Source organism: Lucilia cuprina, chromosome 3 (genome assembly GCF_022045245.1).
Source record: "Lucilia cuprina isolate Lc7/37 chromosome 3, ASM2204524v1, whole genome shotgun sequence".
Classification (NCBI taxonomy): Eukaryota; Metazoa; Arthropoda; class Insecta; order Diptera; family Calliphoridae; genus Lucilia; species Lucilia cuprina.
This window is the reverse complement of record NC_060951.1, coordinates 887633-908200: the sequence shown is the minus strand read 5'-3', so window position 1 is coordinate 908200 and position 20568 is coordinate 887633. Positions and strand designations below refer to the sequence as shown.

The following is a 20568-nucleotide window of genomic DNA, read 5'->3' as shown; positions in this document are numbered from 1 at the left end:
TTTACCCAGTAAACATTTTTATTGAAATTCGAACCAAATTCCTTTAGTGTGGCTATATGAACATAAAGGTCTAATTATTTTTAAACAATTTTTTTAAAAATAAAAAAATTACATTAGAATGCATTGACACATGATATGTTAATAATGTTTTTCATTTTTATTTATGTTAATATATATGAAAGTACATTTTATAAATTTCGATTGAAATAATCCAAAATTTCTTTATTTCGGGAAAATAAACGATTTTCTAAAATATTAACCATTTGAAAGAAATTTCTATTTTTATATGAATGGAAAATTTTTCCAGAATTCTTAAATTTTCGTGAGAAATGTTTACAGGGATGCTTACTATACGTTAATGTATGAATGTGTATTACATTGGTAAATTTTTTGTTGTATTAGATGAGGCGCGTCATAAGCACACCAATACAAACGAGCGGAAGTGAAAATATAATCGATAAAGGAATGAACAAAAAAGTAAACATACAATTACCCATTAATGTTGTTTGGACTCATGTGTTTGAGTAGAATGTGTGTCTATTGGGAAAATGACGAGTTTGTAACAAATGAGAATAAATAAATAAACAAATAAAAAGGGGTGTAGAAGAGAGTAGTACGAGATGAATAACTAAATAGAAATATTTGTGCGGATGTTTGTATGTACATACATACATATGTGAGTACTTTAAGAATTTTTGTATACATACTGAAAATGCTGTAATATTATTGTACGTGGTGTTCGTTGAAGAGCAGCAATGAAAACGATGAATACAACAGAAAAATGTTAAAGTAAACAAAAATTAAAAAAAAATATATATTAAAACAACTTTTGTGTATCCATAGAATACAGTAATAAAATTCTTGTGTCTCCTCTCTTTCTCGCTGTGTGTGTACGTGAGCAAAGAAATGGCAAAACAAAACAAACTGGTAACGAGAAAAAAATTAAAATATTAATAAGAAAAAATGCATGATAAGAAATAAAACGAAATAAAATTAAAAAATAACAATGGCAACAACAACTATAATAAAAACAAATTCAACTTAAACTGGAATGTGGTTATTTTGTGCCAATGGATCTGCTGCAAAATTCCTATTTGTATAATGTGGTTTTCTTCTTGTTGTTGTAAGTGTTGTTGTTGCTGAGTCTGCCTGCAGTTGCCGACAAGCCAGAGACGTACAACGCAAGACGCAATAACAACGTTGAATATATTGTTGTTTTGGATTATTGCCAAGTAATGTTTCACTACATTTATTATTATTTTTTCGTTATTTTACCTATACACAGACATACACCCTAATATTTTTATATTTTTTTATTTGTAGGATACATTCATGCCAACAATTACGTGAAAAAAATACGTTTTACTAGAGACCAAAAGGCAAAAAAAATCTTTACGTACAAACATACATTTCACATCTTATAATTGAAAGATACATACTTGATGGTGTTGGACGATAATGAACTTTTTGGTGAGCTACACTTTTCATTTTGAAATTATTATTTTTATTAAATTTTTGATAATTTCAAATCAGATCTATTCATGCCAAATAGAACATAAAAAAGTACTTTGATAAAGTACACGACTTTTCCCCAAGTTAAAAAAGTTTTCGCGGCAAATGCTTTAAAGTTTTCATTATATATTTTATTTACTAGTAGCTCACTTGTTAAAGTCGTCAATTGTCGTCTTAAAGCAATTAGCATAATTTAAATTTGTATTCTATTTGTGTAAGCGTTCAGTAACATCATTGGTATTCAAGTGACGATTCATGTATTGATACTTTTTGATATTTCATGATTGCCATATAAATTACTATTTTATGTTTATAAGGGAGTGTAATTTTGCTCCAAAACTATTAGGACGGGGTAGGCATGGGATGGTGTTATTATATAGTGGAAATTTAATAGGGATGTTGGGTGTTATAATGAAAATGTAAAAACTAGGGTTCTATAAATCGACTTTCGAATTATCGAACAATCGACTTTTTGTCGAAAAAAGTCGAAGTCGACTATTTTGTTCCAAAAAAGACGATAACTCGACTATCGTCTATGAAAAAAGTCGAAAAGTCGACTTTGTATATAAAAGTCAAAAAAGTTGAAAAGTCGGAAAGAGTCGAAAAAAGTCAAAAAGTCGAAAAGTTGAAAAAAGTCAAAAAGTCGAAAAGTCGGAAAGAGTCGAAAAAAGTCGAAAAGTCGGAGAAAGTCGAAATGTCGACTATTTATAAAATATAAAAAGTCGAAAAATCAAATTTTAATTAAATGAAAAAAGTCGAAAAATTGACTTTTAACTAAATGCAAAAATCGAAAATCGAAAAGTCGACTTTTCATAAAATGCAAAAAGTCGAAAAGTCAACTTTTCATAAAATGCAAAAAGTCGAAAAGTCGACTTTTCGTTTCAACTATAGAACCCTAGTAAAAACATTTCATGTTAAATATATTAAATTATTAGTTAATTAACAAATTGCATTATTTTCCCTTGATTTTAAGAGAGATTTTTATTGCTACAATATTAAGTATTGAAAAGTTTAATGGAATTTTCAATATGATTAGACAAATGTAGTTTTCGAACCAGGCACAGTGCTACATTTTGCTTTCATCAAAAGTACGAAATAGACTAAAATTTTAACGAGAACTATTTTATAGAGTTTAATTAAGAATTTTTGATAGAATAAAAGTTAATACGTTAATAGCTCTAATAATTTATCTATTAAGATTTGAAAACGGAAGTATTATATTTATCACCACGGAAGATTAAATGTCAATTTTAAAGCTTAAGCCAAATTAAACCCTAATCATTAACTGAAGTCAAGATACCTGATATTTGACTAAATGGCAAGTCTGGCTTGGTTGTCGGTTAAATTTTGAATTAAACACTACTTTAAAACAAATACAAATACACCTTTGCTAGATTTGAAAATAAAAAAACCGAAAACAAACTAAACAAACAATATCATGTTGTGCTGGTAGACCTTGAATACGTAACGGCTCTACTACAACCACTAGTTCCAAAACCATCCTACTTCTGTATGCCGCTCAGGCAGGTTTTTTGTCATTTCAAATAAAATAACAACAATTGACACAACTACTAATGGAGAATATTAAAAAAAACCCCTGTTGACTGACTGATTTACGATTATGAAAATTTTTCTCTCCAGTCAACATTTATCTATTTCTATGGTTGATTATTGTTGTCGATCATTATTATCAGGTTACAATCTAATACGCATGCAACTTTAACAATATCAATGCAAACAAACTAGTTTTGAAAATTATTGGCTGGTAGGTTCAAAATACCTGTTTTTGTGTTTCTTTCTCTTAAATAGCGAAGAGTCTGTGACGTCACTGTTATTATTAAAATTTTAATAAAATAGCACTTGCCTTGTTATTTTTTCTTTCTTTTAAATTGTTTTTATATTTTGTTATTTAAATGCAAAATCAAGTTCAGAACTGGTATTTTAAGTTAAATGTTGAAAATTGTATTATATATTTATTTTGGGCAAAAATGGGGTTGCAAAATAAATGTTTACACCTGGTGAATTATTGAAATTAAAAACTTCATTAAAATCCCTGTAAGCAAAAATTTGCGCCAAAATATTGAAAAAATATACCTATATACAGCCAATAAACAACAACAACAAAATAATCATAGTAATGATGAAGCTATAACACCAGTAAGTGAGTACAATTGTTTGTTTGAAAAAAAAAACGATTTAGACGAACTTTGTGCGCAGCACAACAAATTTGTATTGCATGCATTTGCGGACATGAAAACTAAATACTGGTGGTACAAGTTCAACCACCTCAATTAAAAAAAAAAATAAAAATACAACATACATACTCAAGCAAACAACAACCAGATTCTATTTGGAACACATTCTCTTTTATTCTTTTACACTTTTCGTGTCAATTCTGTTGGTAGCAGCAGTCAAATAGCTAAAAAAAAACCTACTGAAAAAGTATACATACGTGCAGTTACTTACTCTTTTCGCCAGAACAATGCTGAAATCCCAAATTGACTTGAAGGTGGATGAAATTTATTTGTTTAGAATTTGTATGTATCTTGGAGTAGGAAACCTTAACTCTTTATTGCCAAACAAGGCGCAGGTCCTTTCTCTCATTTGATTTACGTTTCTCCTTGTGCGATGGTAATTTTGTTTGTGTAGCCAAATGCAAATTAGTTTATGTGTTTCTATCTGTTGTGCACTATCTTTGGCTGGGTTAAATATCGATCTGCTGCAATAGTTGGCCATGGTCTGGAATATAGCTTTGTGTATGTACTTTTTAGCTAGATACATACTATTAGTTACGAGTACTTTGTATTTTTTTCTAATTACATAAATACCCATGTTCAATGGTATACATACATATACTAAAGATACATATGCACAGTGGCACTAAACGTATAGATATGTTATAAAAAAGTAGAAAATTAGGTATTGTCTTAGTAGGTGCCAAAATCTTAAACCAAAAAAAGACCATGTTTCCCCTGGTGCCTGTAATAAAGCAATTATTTTCGTTTGTTTTTTAATTTTTAATTAGGAAAATTTATAATTTCAAATATTTAGAATATTTTTTTAGAAGACATCATATACATAAATAATTTGTATAAATTTTTAATCTATATTTAATTACAAAAATTTACAAGGACACTTTACTTTAAATACATTTCAAATATTTAAAAAAATGTTAAACATAAAGGGCCTTATGCAAAAACGATTATTAAAGTTAACAATGGTTTACTGCACACCTTTTCCATATAAAAACAGGTTTTAACAACCATTGTTAACTTAATAATCGTTTTTGCATAAGGCGGAAAGAATTTTTGTAGTTCTTTACTTGTTTTATGGCATATTAATTAATGAAAATGTTTTTGGTTCCTTTTTGGAAGCAATATGTTTTAAAATGAGATTTTATAGATAAATGCCGATTAAATACCCAATAACTAATAACTGCCAACGAATAAATATTTAAATAATTTAAGAAGTTTCTGTATTATTAAATGATAGCAAATCAGCCTGACCCGGTTTGTCACGCGTAGCATGATAAGCTTCACGTTCCTTATCGGGGAATTTGGTGGGTAAATTGGGCGAGTGTAAATTAACTTTGGCTTCGAAGCGTATGCCTGCAACTTCGACTTCATAATGGCCCGATAACACATAATCATTGGTCACCGTCATTTCATTGCCTTCATCATCGAAATTGCGTACAAAACCCAGACAAACTTGTTTTTTAAAAGTAAAACCATAACCGGTGGTGGTAGTCATGCCGCAGTATTTGCCATCACGATAAATAGGCTCATTGCCCCAACACCAGACATCCACTTCGTGATCATGATCATTGAGCAGTAATTGGACATACATTCTCTTAACACCCTCATCACGTTGTTTCTCTAAAGCAGCTCGTCCTATAAAATCGATGGGTTTCTAATATGGAAAAGAGAAAAAATCAAAAGATTCTCTCTAAATTTTAAAAAGAAAACACTTACATTGAATTTTACACGCCAACTGCGTCCACATTCCAAAGGTGTGGTAAACGTATCCAAATCTTGTCCCCAAAAAGCATAGAATTTTTCAATTCTCAAGGTGCGTGTAGCATAATAACCAGCATGTTGTATATTATATTTTTGGCCACCTTGATGAATTCTCGAATAGACATGCAACGCATATTCATTGGGTATATAGAGAACATAACCCAATTCCCCAGTATGCGTTATATTGAGCACTCGTATGCCATTAGCCAAACCCACGTCCAACTCCTTGTAGGTAAAGAAAGGGAAGTTCTTAGGTGAAAGATCGGTATCAGTTAATTCTGAGAGTAAGATACGTGAATAAGGACCTATAATACAAATAGCTGTATACATAGAAGTCACATCGGCTACATTAACACCAGCCCTCAAGTGGTCGGGCATATTCTTGCGTATCCAGCTCATGGAACGCGTTTGTTGTATGGTCGGCGCTATCATCATATAACTACGAAGAAAGCAACAAGTCAGTATCAATTTTTTTTTTCAAGTAGAGCCAAGTCAAACATACTGTCGTTCCGAAAGACGCGCCAAAGAGCAATCATTCTCATAACCACCCAAATGATTTTGCATACCGGTGTGAATAATGCTGCCAACGGGAACATCTACATCATTTGAGCACAAATATTGTAAAAGTTCCACCACCTCACGACCCTTAGACCAAAAATCATATTTGGTAAAAGAACTGTAATCAGCTAAACCAATGCCCTCGCGACAGGCTTTATATTCGGCAGCTACATGATCAAACCATGGTGGTTTGCCAAAGGTTTTAGTCTGGGCTATGCGAAATTGTGGCAGACCAAACTCATCTGCAATATATTAACAAAACACATTACTATTTCTATCGTTACAAAGTAACAGACAAGCTTACCCTTAACATTTTTGGCATCGAAGTAATTAGGTCTTTCGTACCCCATTGTTTGACCAAAAACAGCACCAGCATCTTGTAGAGCCGGATATATTGGCGACATGCGTAAGTTGCGACCAGTTTTGTACTCATCAAATGGATAAGATATTTGGTAAAGTTTGCCGGGTACCTCCTTACAACGATCCGTTAAGAACTTACGATTATTGTGTAGGCCCAAAAAGCGATGTATATCTAGGATGTGTATATCCACAAAACAAGTATCTTTAACTATAAGTTCTGCCAATGCACGACCAATACCACCAGCGGCTGATACACCTATTGTTTTCATGCCAGCAGAAACGAAATAGTTTTGTATTTCCGGAGCTTCGCCTAAAATCCATTTACAATCAGGAGAAAATGCCTGTAAAGTATTGGTCAAACGATCTAATTTGGCAGTTCTTAAGGCAGGCACTCTTTTTAACACCTCATCAAACAGTTCATGGAAATGATCCCAGTCGGCTGGTAAAACACGTTCCTTTTGTGACAGAGGTTTAATGCCACCCTCAAAGGCCACTTTGGCCTCACGTTCAAAACCACCTAAAGGATAAAAAAGCTTAATTGTTATTTATTTCATTGTATTTCCAAAAATTAACCTACCCGCCAAAATGGTACCATTCTTTTCCCTAAAATATATGCCACCATCAAAATCACGCACAAATGGCGTATTAGATTTTAAACCCTCAATAGGTTTAGTATATAAATAATGATGTTCCACAGCCTTAAGAGGTATTTTTACAGGAGGATTGGACAGAGTACCGACTTCTCTTGCCCAAAAACCAGTACAATTGATGAAATATTCACATTGAATATTACCGCCAGTAGTCTCCACTTCCGTGACTTTGCCATGTTCACTGAGGATTTTTTTAACAGCACAATGTTCCACCACACGCACATCCATGCGCTTAGCTTCCTCCAAAAATGATTGGCACACTAATTGAGGATCACAAACACCATCCTCGGGTATCCATAAACCACCCATCAAATCATTTGTATCAATAATAGGACATTTTTCCTGACACTGTTCGGGCGTTAAAATCTCGGTGGGAATACCCCAGGCTACACCCTGAGATTTCATGCGATTAAAAGAAGTCATGCGATCGAAGGTGCGTGCCAAATTTAGACTGCCCACCTGATTCCAGCCAGTACGCAGACCTTTTTCGCTCAGTTCTTTTATCAATTCAATAGAATATTCTGCTAGTTTTAACTCTGTATAACTGGGTTCAAAACGCCCTGCCAAACCACTGGCACACCAGGGATTTTCGCCTCCCACTTTATCTTGCTCTACCAGCAGGGTATCCTTACCCCAGCCCATTAAAGCCAAGTGATAAGCCACCGAGGCACCCATGATGCCACCACCACAAATTACCACCCTTATTTCATTAGGAACAACACCTTTGGCAACTTTGGAAGGATCAGGCGGTATAAATTTACGTTTACGAAACACATTGGAGTCCTGTTGTGGTGCGTTTGATTGAAGACATCTCAATTGTGAAGCAGTGGCCAGCCAGCTGTTTGTTTTACCATAAATTTGACTCTGCCAAAGACTGGACGATAGTTTGTGGCCATATTTGTACATTTCTTAAATGCCAAAAACACTTATTATTCGTAGTCTATATATGTATTGCGTATTTTGACCACAAATAATAATAGGCAAAATGACACAAAAATGAAAATTGTCTGCTTCGCAAATTTTTAAGTAAACATATGTGGAGTAAAAAACAAAAACAACTTTGGACAAAAATAGAAATGTCAAATTTTGAGTTGAAGTGCTGTCAAGTTTTTGTTTTCGCTAAAGCAGTTGCCGGTAAGTAAACAAAATATTGGGTAAAACAGTGAAAACAGCTGGATAATGATAACATTAGATAAAGCAGTGTTGTACAGCTGGACGAAATGTAAACAATTAATGTCAACTTAGTGCTTTTAAAAGATATTTTTTTCATTATTTTAAAATATTCTCCTGTTTTTTGAGTTAAAAAGCAAATATATTTGTATTAAATTTTAAGATGTCTAACAAAAAATATATGTTATTATTGTTTTTTTACACTAAATTAGTTTTTGTTCATTTTGTGTGAAAAAAGAACTTTCTTTTATTAAGAGTTTTTTTTTGCTTATATATATGACAACACTGATTTGGTGCATTCCCGCAAGAAGAAGACATTTTGTTTTATTTCTAATAAGAATTGTTATTTAATTGCCCTAGTTTTATTTAAGAAAAAAATGTTAAAATTAATAAATTTAGTTAAACCGGTGGGTATTTTATTATGTAGAAATACTACAGCTGCTAATAATAACACATGGACTGTTGTAATAAATTGGCCAAAATCATTACATACAAATATAACAAAATGGTCGCAGGAAAATGTCGAACAAAAACAAAATAAAGGTAATTGTTCTAGGAAAAAGTTTAGATAAAATTTTAATGTTTCTGTGTTATTTCTTTAAAAGATATTACCTTAATGGATTTTAAAGGCGATTGGCCTTTAGAAGAATTAGAAAAATTTAAGAATGATATGAAATTATTGCCGGATTTCATAAGTGAATTGGAGGAGTCTCAACTTTTTGAAGAGGTGGAGCCTTACATGAAACGTTTGCGTTATGAGTATGATCATTGGGATGATGTAAGTATTATGGTTAATAATAACAATAGGATAAAGATTTGCTAAAATTGTTTCTTTTCTAGGCCATACATGGTTTTCGAGAAACCGAACGCAAACATTGGTATCCTCACAATCGTGCTGTATTGGATCGTGTTAGTAAAATAGGATTCGATGGAGAAATTATGCCATTTATACATATATTAGACTTGGCGCCACAAGGTGTTATTAAACCGCATGTGGACAGTACGAGGGTAATTAAAAAATGTGTATAATTATACTTTATTTAGGTTTTTAATAATTTTTTTGTATTTAGTATTGTGGTCACACTATAGCCGGTATAAGTTTGTTATCCGATGCTGTTATGCGTTTGGTACGCACCAAAGAGTCTACTACGACCAGCTCTAACAATAATGAACAAGATAATTATCGTAATCAACCAAAGGCTGTTTTAGAAAATAATTTCTATGTGGATATTTTATTACCACGCCGTTCCTTGTATATAATGAGGTAAGTTTAAAGTTTTTTTTATTTATTATATTTAAAGTAAATAAGGTTTACATGCTGCTAGTCATAAAGTTTTCTACAAATATATATATATATTTTTTTGCAAATTTATTTTTATTTAGCCATACGGCTAGATATAATTTTACCCATGAAATTCTAGCCAATGAGGAGTCTAAATTCCATAACGAACCTTTAAAAAAAGAACGAAGGATTTCTATTATTTGCCGCAATGATCCCTAATATTTAAAACTTAAAATGTATTTCTGTTTATAGAAAATTTGTTATGGCCTTGTTGGTGAAGTTTTTTGTTTTTCAGAATAAAAAAAATTAAATCTAAAAAAATATGCGTTATGTTTTTAAAACAATTTTATAGTCATTAAATTTTATATTTACCAAAGTTCTTTTGGGTAGTTGGTCTCTTTAAAAGTTTTTTCCTTTTATAAAATCTTTTAAAGCACAGGTGGGTAAATTAATATTTCTGTGTTTATTAATTTCCATTTTTATTTTTTTCTTTTCTTTTTTTCATCTTAAATAAACCCATTTATTCAATACAGTTTAAATAACATTATGTTTAATATTCACCCTGTGCTTTTATATTTATTGGTTTTTGTTTTATTACTGCGATTTTTCATTTCATCTTAATAAAACCCATTTTGTTGTCTCAATTTCAATAACATTAATCCATAAGTTTAATATTAACTCTACACTTTCATATTTTTTTGTTTTATCTGTTTCTTTTATGTTCTTTTAATGTAAATCTTTCGTATTCTTTATGTTAATGAAAAAACATTTTAATTTTATTAAGCAAAACTTCAGTTAATTTGATTCCTAAAAAATGTGATGAATTGGCCTCAAGTAAAATTTGAAGAAAATTTTGCGATTTAAATAAAACATTTCAATAGCATTAAAAACTGTTCAAACATAAGTAGAAAGTTTTCTCATGATTGTCAGGTTATTATTATTGATATAAAATTACTTCGAAAATAAGTTCAAAATTCGAGGATTCGTGTTTTCAAAAAAAAAAAAAAAAAAAAAAAATCAACTTTGAAATTTATAGAATTTTTCATCAATTAATTACATTTTGTTTAAATTGGACAATTCTTTTAAAAAATGTTAAACACTTGTGATTTTATTATTTTTTTTTTTTTTATTTTTATTTAGTTTCGAAAGTATTGAATTACAACTTTTTACACAATTCTAAAATATTTGCTAAAATTTTACTCCTAGTTTTTAATATAATTTATTTTATAATAATTTGTTGTTTTTTTTGTTTTTTTCCTCTCTTTGTTATTTAACAAATTTCTCAATGTGGTTTACATAATTATTGTAGTTGTTGTTGTTTTTCTTATTTTTTAATATTTATACTTTTTTCTTTTATTAGTTAAACAATTCTTGTTCCATTAGTTTTTTTATTTTTATTATTATTTTTTGGTTTTTATGCTAAACTAAACAATTTCATAAATAATTTAATACTTAATACAACATTGTTTCATTGCTAATTTGTTTTTGTTTTAATTAAAATTTAATTGTGTTTTTTCACAATTTTTTTTTTACTTAGTCAATTTTTAATTCCTAATAATTAATCAACAAGATTTTGCAATGTATTAATTTTGAAGCAGTTTAAGAAAAGAAAAAAAGAGAAATTTTATATTTTTATTAATTAAAGATTTGGAAGAAAAGCTTTAAAAAAAGAAGTTTTATATAAAATTAAACAAAAAAAGTTTAAAGAAAAAAAGTTTTGCAAATAATAATTAAAAGCAAATTGTTAACTCAAAAAGTTAAACAAAAAATTTATTTATAAACCCAGCATTGCCTGTAAATACTTTTAAACTAAAAAAATTCCCTTAACAAGTTAAACTAAAATATATTTAACCTTAAGCAGAGTTTTTATAGTTTTTTTTTTAATTTATTAAAAAAAACGTAACTGGGTTTTTGTGTTTTAAATAATTGAAATTTTGAAAATTTTGTAGATCAGGTTTTGGAAGTGTAGTTTTGTTGCTTTGTTTCTTTATTTTGTTGTTGTTTATTTTATTTGTTTTTTTGTTTTTGTTATAATAGATTGATCGATCGTTAAGGAAAAGAAGGCACAGAAGAAATTATCTATTATATACAAAATAGTACATATTTATTATAACATACATACATACATATCTACTAGATAGTATATGAAAGTATGTATTATATCGAGTCTAAGGGTGTATGTATATGTTAGTTTGTAAGTGTGTGTTTTTGTGTGAAAGTAAGTTTTTTTTTTAGTATTTTTTCTATATAAAATTTATTGTAAATTATATCCTAACGTATAAAGAGTTATGTGTATAGTAAAGTCAAAAGTATAAGAGTTTTTTTTTATTTTTCTTTTGGTTTAATAATTTACAATTTTTCTTTAAAAGTTTTGTTTTTTTTAGGTTTAAATATAAAAACAAAATTAGTTTTAAGGTAAAAGTGAGTTAGAGAGTTATAGACATAAAAATTGTTTTTCAGTGTAAATTAGTTAGAAAGTGTAGTGTGAAAGAGCGAGGAAGTTTTTTTTTTTTTGTAAATTATTTTTTTAGTTTATATGTATATTATAGTTTATTTATGATAAAGAATTGACAGTGTTTTCTTTTTTCATTTTCTTATTTTGCATTTTTTATAGATAGATTTTTATATAAAAAGAAATTGCTTTTTGTTTTTTTCCCATTAGTTTCACAATTCGTTGATACTTTAAATTGTTTAAGTGGTTTCTTTTCTATTTTGGGTTTTGTTTCTTTATTTTTAATGATTTAAATAATTTTTTTACAAACTTCCTTCTTGGCAGCCTTAAAACATTCATAAAAAAAATCACAGTTTAAGCAACTGCCTGAAGGTAGTGTTTTTTTGTATTTTAAAGGTTCGATATTAGGTGAATATAATAAACATTAAAATTCCAAAGAAAATATAAAACTGTTTTGATAAAATAAAATATTTAATAATTTTAATTAAATTGTACGTAAATATTAAAGGTCTTATGCAAAAACGTTTATCTAAGGTTTATAAATCTAATATTCTTACAAAATTTGTTCTATTAATCTTTGATAAATGTTTAAAAATAAAACAACTGAAAAAAATATTTTTGAAAATTTTTTAAAAATTGTTTGGAATTTTTAAAATTGTTAAAAAAAAACTACAAATTAAAAAATATATAAAAAAAAACAAAAAAATAATTTTTTAATTTAAAATTAAATTTTTAAAATCTTGTTAAACAGTTAAAAATAAACTACTTTATCGAACCTTGTAATACTTTTCCTATTTATAAGTTAAACAATATTGTTTCATTGTTTTTTTAAAACAAATTTCTATATTTTTTTCAACTTTTCTAAAACTAAACATGCAAATGTAGGATGTTTTATTTCTTTTTTTTAACAATTATGCATATTTTTTTTTTTGTCAATTTTTTTCTTATATTAAAATTTTCAATATAAATGCGTTTTTGTTTTTGTTGTTCTACCATTTTAAATATAAACTCGTTTTAACAGCTAATTGTTGTAATAATTATTTTGTTTTCTTTTTTTTATTATTATTTTACAATAATTAATAATTTTTTCGTTAATGTTTTTGCCACAAAATTTAATAAAACATTTTCTTGAATGTAGTATATGTATGACAAATATTGCAACTAAATAACGCTACACAATAGTATTAATGTTAACCAAGTTTATATGTTTCAACAAAGCAGCTCTCTTTTTTCACTCTATATGTTTAAATAGTATTTTTTTTTTTGAAGGAAAAATACTTTAAATGAAAAATAAAACCTCATGTTTTGGGTTTTTGTTACTAATGCCCTTGATTTGAAATTCATTTAAATTCTCTACACTAACCTATTTTAAATACATACATAGTACGTCAAAAGAAAATTAATAAAATTTTCTTTATCATAATTTGTTTAAGATAAAACGTAACACGTCTAGAAGACTTCATCTCTAGTTGGTACTTTAGCTTTAGCTTAATCTTAAGATTATGAAGAATCTGAGATTAAGATAGAACAATCTTAATTCCTTTTAATTTAAATAACTTTAATATGTACACTTTTTAAGCTATTTATACTTTACAACTAGACTCTTTAGACACACACCTACTGTTAGCTACTATTTTTAAGACCCTATCACTTGTTTAGTTCGTTCGTTCGTTTGTTTGGTTGGTCGTTCGTTTATCTTCGCTCTATCTAAATAAGCTATCAATTGCGGTAAATAAATTTCATGACATATGCTGAAAATCGTTTAGTATTTATAATTATTTGGCTAATCACAGAGTGTTAATGATGCTGCTAATGATGTTGATTAGAATTTGTCTTATTGTATCGCAATATATAGAATTTTCTTTTAGCAAATGTATACCATTATTAACAAGATTTCTATTGAAAACTTAAGACTGAGAATGAGCATGACTTTGCAGTTGAATTGACATTTAAATGTGAAAAGTAGTGAGCGCGCAGGTATTGTATGTACTGTGATTGATGCATGCTGATGATATTGACATAAATGATGTTGTCGTTAAATATATAAATTCTTGAGCTAGCCATCTATAGATGACTGAGGAGATTTGACTAGTAATAATTCATTATAGTCGGAATCTTCATTACCGCTGTTGTCACGTTGATCCATGCGTCGACGTTCTGATATAATTCGTAATATTTCGGCCGAATCAGATTTGCTCAGACCTTCGACTATTGCAATATCTGCAGATAAACGACCATTTGCATCGTTGCTGGATTTATTTTCATTTTGAGTATTAGTATTGGCATCAGTTCCACTTTCCATGACCACTGGCAGCAGCAAGGAGCTCTCATCCATATCGGGATCTTCGTCGAGAGCTTGTTGTTTGAAAAGTTGCTTTGTACTACCGCTGCGGCTGCGTGGTGGCATGGAACGTGGTACAGAGAGTAGATTTGTGCGTGCAGGACCCATAAAAGTGGGATCGGTTGAGAGGGAACGACCGTATGGTCTCCTTGTTGTGGTAGCACTCGTTGTAGCCGCACTGGGCGGTTTTTCACTTACAACTGCGCTAACGATGCTGGCTACATCGGATACGCTGCGTGGAACTTCTTCGCTGCGTATGCTATGCACGTCGTATGTGGAGGAAGGACTGCCGTCCGATTCTAGACTCTCGAAGATAGTGCCACTGCGAAAATCAACGACATCGCCTCCCCAAGGCAAAGAATCGGAACTCATACGCTTCGATTCGAGGGTACGACGACGAATGGCTTGTTCGTCCAGAGATCGTTCTTTCGTTAGCGTACCACGTTTACGCAAAGCTGTCGAGCAACGTCGTCCACGTCTTGCTGTGGGAGGTATTTGTAGTTTGGAGTCGAAACTGTTCTCTTCGGTTGTGGCCGACTCAGGGATTAGTTGTGTTAGAGCTTGTGTCTTAAAAGCACCACCCATCTCTGCGAGGCCCAGACCGTTCTGTTGGTTAAAGTACTGGACCGTCTGACGGCGATTGCTGGTGGCGTTTAAGACACCGGTAAACTTTTTCTCCAGAGAGGGGGTGTTGTAGGTAAAGTTCATTGGCAGTGATTTGACTTTGCCCAGCTGACGTTGGGCTGGCGCAGGCGGTTTTGTTTGCTGTTGCAGTTGTTCGCAAAGTTTTTGTTCCTGCTCAAACTCCTGTTCACGCACTAGTTCGCGTTCGAGTTCGACTTCCATATCCATTTCGTCTTCCATTTGTTTGTGGCTCTCCTCGAGGTGTTTCATCAGTACAGCCACGACGACGTTCACTAAAACGAATTGCGCCATTAGCACGAATATCACAAAAAAGATGGGAGCAATAACCGAGCTAACGCAACAGTTGCGTACGCAATCCGGTGCGTCATCACAGTTATTCCTCAATGTATCTTTCATGATGCCGTTCCAATTATCGCCAGTCGCTACGCGAAACAATGTGAGGAAAGCCATCCCGAAATTGGCGAAATGTGCATGTTCGCCCAAGCCCTGACATGGAATCTCTTCGGAGCACTCGAGTCTTCCAAAGAGTTCTACGCCGAGAGCAGCGAAAATAAAGAACAGCAGGAAAAAGAGCAGGCCCAAATTGCCAACTTGTGGCAACGCTTGCATCACCGTGTCCAGCAAAGCTCGTATTCCCTTGGCCATTTTCAACAGTTTCAACACTCTTGCTATGCGCAACACACGCATCACTCGCATTATTGTGGGGTTGATTGGTAACTTTTTCGTATCTAGTTCTTCCAATACAATACCGACAATGGACAATAGAACAATACTGACATCCAATTGGTTCCATTTGTCCTTCAGGTACAGATGCCATCCCAAGGCTACCAATTTCATATTGGCTTCAAGTATGAACACAGCGGTAAAAAAGTAATTAAATATTTTTAATGCATACTGTAACTCTGGCCGCATTCTATGGTATTCCATGGCCATAGTAACAACATTCAGGCCAATGACAGCCGCTATGGCCAAGTCAAAGTATTTCGATGTGACTACGTTGTGAACAAACATGCGTGAAGGCGAGTAATTGATGTAGTAAGGAGGTTCGTGCATTCGTCTTCGCTTCTTTTCCATTTGCAAGGCTCGTTTGGCAGCACGACGTATTTTCTCCTCTTTTTCTTGCTCTTCGCGACAGCGATGAAAATTCTCGACAACGACTCCCACAAACATGTTGAGTACAAAGAATCCAACGAGTAATATAAATGCAATGAAGTACAACAAACGCCACTCATTGTAGTTGACAATCGGTTGTTGATCAATACCTACTGCATCAAGTCCGGTGTACATTATGTTGACCCAACCATCGCGCGAACTCAGGACAAACAACGACATAAGTGCCTTACCCAAATCATCGAAATTGTATTTTCTATTGACCCAAGCATTACCCGGTATGCTGAGGCAGTCTGACATGTTGCGAACGTTTTTAATGTTTTCGCCCTCGCAAAAGTAGAACGTACCCTTGAATAGCTGCACGCCCAGAATGCCAAATATAATGAAGAATGTGCAACAAATGAGCACAATATTGCCAATAGGTCGAAGGGACGATAAGAGCGTTTGCACGACTAATTTCAAACCCGGGGCTCGGTTGATAACACGCAGCGGCCGTAGGGAACGAAGTAGTCGAAACACCTTGAAAACAAACAATGAAATTTTAATATAAATAAAAAGTCTTGAAGGAAAAACAAATATAGAGTACCCTTAAAATCCCAAATATCCTTGGACTAGATTGACTAATCAGTGACATTAAAAGGTCAATGATTGAAATCGTTACCAGTGATCCATCCATTATATTCCAGCCAGATGTAAAGTATGCATCTGGGCCATAAAACATACCAGTAGCCACAACCTTGAAAATAATTGAAATTTCGAATATTTAAAACTTGTTTGGCTTTTAAATTAAATATTTACATGATGCCTACCTTAATAATCATTTCCAAAGTGAAAACTGCTGTAAAAACATAATTCGCTGTTGACAGAAAGAGTCTTTCAGTACTGTATGGTGGTATATTGGGTCGCTCCATTGCCAATGTTATGCAATTGAGGGCAATGAATAGAAGAACCACGTTGTCAAACCATTTTTGATTAACAAACCAAATGCAAATTCGACGGAACCTATGAAATACATTCTGGAATTAACAATGATTCTGAAAGCGTTGTCCTTTGTGATAACTACCTGTTATTCTCGGGAAATATGTAGAGCGAATATGTTCTTCGTTCGTTGGTGAAGTCGTGAGGTGCAAGTCTTTCAATAAGAATTTTTATTTTAGACATACGTTCTGAATGCGATACTGTGGAATGTTGTTGATCCTTAGTTTCTTCAATGATCTTCTTGGGATACTGACTAATTGAGTTTTTACGTCTTTCACGCTCTTGCATGTACTGCTGTAACATATCGGTTTCACCAACGCACGAATAGTTTTTCTGCCATTTGTCCAAATCCAATTTAGAGTTAGTATAGGACAAAGACTTGCGAGATGGCTCTAAGTTGTGCAGATTCAGGTGGGATGTTTTCGTAAATGCCAGTTCTATTGAAGACATTCTACGCTTGCCAGGGGCACTGTGTAACTTTGAGGGCTGATTAAGATTTTGATACATGTGAGAGTTGAATAGACATGCCGAAGCACGTCTACTACCAGGTCCACTGCCAATACTCAGTGATGTTGATAAGCGTCTAATAGAGTTTTGAGGACTTAGTCGATTAGTTTCCTTACTTTTAACAGATAAATTTGGCGTGGTCGGTTTTAGGAAGGCCTCCGCTCTTACCGAGGGACTATCTGTTAACAAGCAGGAATTGTCACTGCCATTATTAAGTTGGTGTTCAACATCTTCTGCAGTAAGAACATCAGCCTTCTTTCTCTTTGAACTAGAACGACGAAAACGTTTAAGACTAGGCAATCTTTGCAATGGTTCGGCAGATTCCTGAGCATTTGAGCTTAAGGTACTGGATTGAGTTGATAAGACTGCTGGGCCTGTTGTCGAACTACTTTCACCTCTGGTGTGTGCATATGTAGGTAACTGAAGTTTAGCTGCAGTTGAAGATATTGTAGGTACATATATAGGACCTGAAGCCGAGTTTGAGTTTTTCGAAATGTCATCTATAATGACACTTTGCATACCACCACTACCGTTAAGTGACGAAGACAGTAAAGAAGTATTGGCTCCAACCTGACCAAAGTTATTTAAGGAATTGTTTGTATTGCTTTCCAATTGGCTGGCATTTAAAATATTAATGTGCTGTTTGTGAGGCAAGACGGGTGATGGTGGTATAAGATCTATTGATGGAATACCTTCGTCAAGAGAACGTTGAGCGCTGAATATGGTAGGTGGCCTTAGAAGAGAGGGTGAAACCGGACTCTAAAAATGAAATGAACATTAGATCTTGTAAGATCTTGTGGATATAAGCTAAGTACCTCTGTAGAATCAGAGTCTGGTGGACCCCAATTTCTAAAAGTGGAGCCTGTTTCCAGAGTAGTATTTGGGGAGTCCTGAGGTGTAGCAGCAGTGGTTGTTATAATAGGAGGCTCACGCATAGGTCGAATTTTGGCTAAACGAGGAACATCAGCACGTCTATCTCTTATGGAATATGTCTGTAATCAAAATAAAATAAGATATTTTTGGAAACTACTATTAAATAGTAGAATAGTTAACCTTTTTTAGTCCTCTACGATCTTCATCGCTAATAAGGGAGGAACTAATAGGTCCTGCACTTACAGCACCTACACCAACACTACCAAGAGCGGTAGGCTTGTGTAAATCTTTTTCTGAAGATTTTCGATTAGTACTACTTATGGGATTACTAGTAGAGGCTGAAGATGAAACTTCTTTTATTTGATGATCTCGACTTGTAACTTGATTCAGGCGCTGCTTTTGAACATTATTCTTTGATTCCAAAAACATTTCAGCAGCCTCCTGATGTTAAATTTGTAGATGTGTTATTAAAGTCATAGAACAGCATGATATCTCAAACTTACCTTGCGTATATCTTCGGCACTATGCCAACGATTGCGAACCTCATAGTAACTCTCATTGGTCGATGATGAATCGACTTCACTGTGCGATTCATCATACATAGCATCGCTATAATTTTCGGCCAATGTTTCCTCACGCAATTTCTTAACCAATTCTCGTTGTTCACGTTCGCGACGTTCATTTCGCTGAGGGAATCAAAATTTCAAAATTAGACTTTTTCTATGCTGACCTTTAACGGCCACAAAAATTATCACTCAAATTACAATTGAATGAATATTTCACGTTGAAAGCTTTAAGGTTAAGAAGAATTTTCATCGGCATAAAAGAAGTTTGTGGGTTTCGTAAATATTACTACTAGTATAATTATAATTTGAAGTACATATTTAAGGTGCATGATAATAATAATGTGAGATAATATATAGGGAGTGGTTGGGTGTTTTATTGTTCGGTATTGGTAGCCGCTTAAACTTGTTTTATGTCTTCAAAGCGATAAATATTCTTCTTGGCCTTTGAATTTATTTTTTTGCTAAAACTCTACCTCTGAACTGAATCCCTCAACCAAAATGGCGACCAATAGGTTAAAGAGCACATAATTGCCAAATGTCATTAAGGCCACAAAATATAATGCAGCCCAATGACTTGTCTTTTCCATGCCGTTGAATAGTACAACATTCCAGTCTTCTTGTGTTAGAATCTACAAAATTTTTTTGCGCTCATTAAGTGAAAATCGTTAAAAAAAACGTCGAGCAAAATATTAATAAAATAAATTAAGAAATAACAAAAAATCAATGAAACGTATTCATAGACGCAATTTCGAAGTCATCAAGGGAGATACAGAACATATGAATACGTTTCTTTGTCAAGAGATTAAGTTTAATTAAATTAAAACAAAAACAGACACACACAAACAAACATTTAAGGAAATTAAAGGAAATTTTACTGGAAATTAAAATTATTTTCAACAACTAAAGAAAAAACAATTTGCTGTTATTTTTTGTTTTAAATTTATTTAAAAAAACTGTTTTTTCAAAATGCATTAGCAGCTCACAGCCTACATTGTCAAGGAAAGTTGAAAAAAAAATTAAAACAAAATTAAAACAAAGCAAAGCCAAAACTTTAACATCCTTGACTAAATAAAATAAAATATGTTTTTCAAACAATTAGTAGAAAAATATTACCAAACATTTTAATTAAAATTGAATTTAATTCGTGGTGTGATTTGTTCAAAAGACGTTACGAGTATATGAAGAACTCTAGTTTGAACGCGAAGTTGTTTCAACAAAATTCCAGTTCATATGTATTTCATAATTTTTGTTTTTTTTTTTTAATTATGATCAAACAACATTTATGTACAAAATTTATATAATTAAATATTCTTAAAAATTAGAAATAAAAATTAACAAAAGAAAATAACTTTACGTGCCAACTTATTTGCTTATTTTTTGTCTTTTATTTAATAAAAAAATTACTACCTAATGTAACTTATTAATTAATTACGAGTACTTTGAATTCTTAAGATAAATATTAATGATTATAATTTGATATTAGAAAAAAAGTTTTTTTGTTTGTTTTTAAAGCTTAACAATTTGTATGAAAACTTTTATTAAAAAAAC

The 20568-nt window shown here is 31.8% G+C and overlaps 3 protein-coding genes across 10 annotated transcripts in view; 1 reads left to right on the top strand and 2 right to left on the bottom strand.

Annotated features, from left to right (window-relative positions):
• Positions 1 to 913: 913 nt before the first annotated feature.
• The window catches only part of LOC111686568 (alpha-ketoglutarate-dependent dioxygenase alkB homolog 7, mitochondrial), a 43317-nt gene continuing 23662 nt past the window's right edge, over positions 914 to 20568 (top strand). Inside the window, exons 1-7 of one of the 3 annotated variants that reach the window (XM_046946502.1) lie at positions 914 to 1232; positions 1324 to 1470; positions 8694 to 8809; positions 8872 to 9044; positions 9107 to 9274; positions 9337 to 9530; positions 9650 to 9783. In XM_046946502.1, the coding sequence (XP_046802458.1) occupies positions 8883 to 9044; positions 9107 to 9274; positions 9337 to 9530; positions 9650 to 9767 (642 nt within the window). In that variant the 5' untranslated portion in view covers positions 914 to 1232; positions 1324 to 1470; positions 8694 to 8809; positions 8872 to 8882 and the 3' untranslated portion in view covers positions 9768 to 9783. Of the gene's footprint in view, positions 1233 to 1323; positions 1471 to 8495; positions 8810 to 8871; positions 9045 to 9106; positions 9275 to 9336; positions 9531 to 9649; positions 9784 to 20568 lie in introns of those variants that run through there. The other 2 variants (XM_023448938.2, XM_046946501.1) reach the window with 2 other exon arrangements.
• On the bottom strand, positions 4797 to 8153 carry LOC111686567 (pyruvate dehydrogenase phosphatase regulatory subunit, mitochondrial). Its single transcript, XM_023448937.2, has 5 exons — positions 7024 to 8153; positions 6391 to 6963; positions 6031 to 6328; positions 5484 to 5967; positions 4797 to 5421 (listed from the first exon to the last, which is right to left on the bottom strand). The coding sequence occupies exons 1-5, from the start codon at positions 8000 to 8002 to the stop codon at positions 4975 to 4977; spliced, it is 2781 nt and encodes a 926-aa protein (XP_023304705.2). The 5' UTR covers positions 8003 to 8153; the 3' UTR covers positions 4797 to 4974.
• The window catches only part of LOC111686569 (voltage-dependent T-type calcium channel subunit alpha-1G), a 32008-nt gene continuing 23625 nt past the window's right edge, over positions 12186 to 20568 (bottom strand). For all 6 annotated transcript variants that reach the window (XM_046946494.1, XM_046946491.1, XM_046946495.1 and 3 more), the window contains 8 exons: positions 19494 to 19649; positions 18958 to 19140; positions 18635 to 18895; positions 18397 to 18573; positions 17160 to 18340; positions 16906 to 17098; positions 16683 to 16832; positions 12186 to 16615 (listed from right to left, as the gene is read on the bottom strand). In XM_046946494.1, coding sequence (XP_046802450.1) covers positions 14057 to 16615; positions 16683 to 16832; positions 16906 to 17098; positions 17160 to 18340; positions 18397 to 18573; positions 18635 to 18895; positions 18958 to 19140; positions 19494 to 19649 — 4860 coding nt within the window. In that variant the 3' untranslated portion in view covers positions 12186 to 14056. The remainder of the gene's footprint in view (positions 16616 to 16682; positions 16833 to 16905; positions 17099 to 17159; positions 18341 to 18396; positions 18574 to 18634; positions 18896 to 18957; positions 19141 to 19493; positions 19650 to 20568) is intronic.

Excerpts from the sequence above, each read along its gene's own strand:
- LOC111686567 (XM_023448937.2), bottom strand. The coding sequence starts at position 8,002 with ATGTACAAATATGGCCACAAACTATCGTCCAGTCTTTGGCAGAGTCAA. Across the intron at positions 6,964-7,023 it reads GAATGGTACCATTTTGGCGG|GTGGTTTTGAACGTGAGGCC; the intron begins GTAGGTTAATTT and ends TTTATCCTTTAG. Across the intron at positions 5,968-6,030 it reads GCGCGTCTTTCGGAACGACA|TTATATGATGATAGCGCCGA; the intron begins GTATGTTTGACT and ends CTTTCTTCGTAG.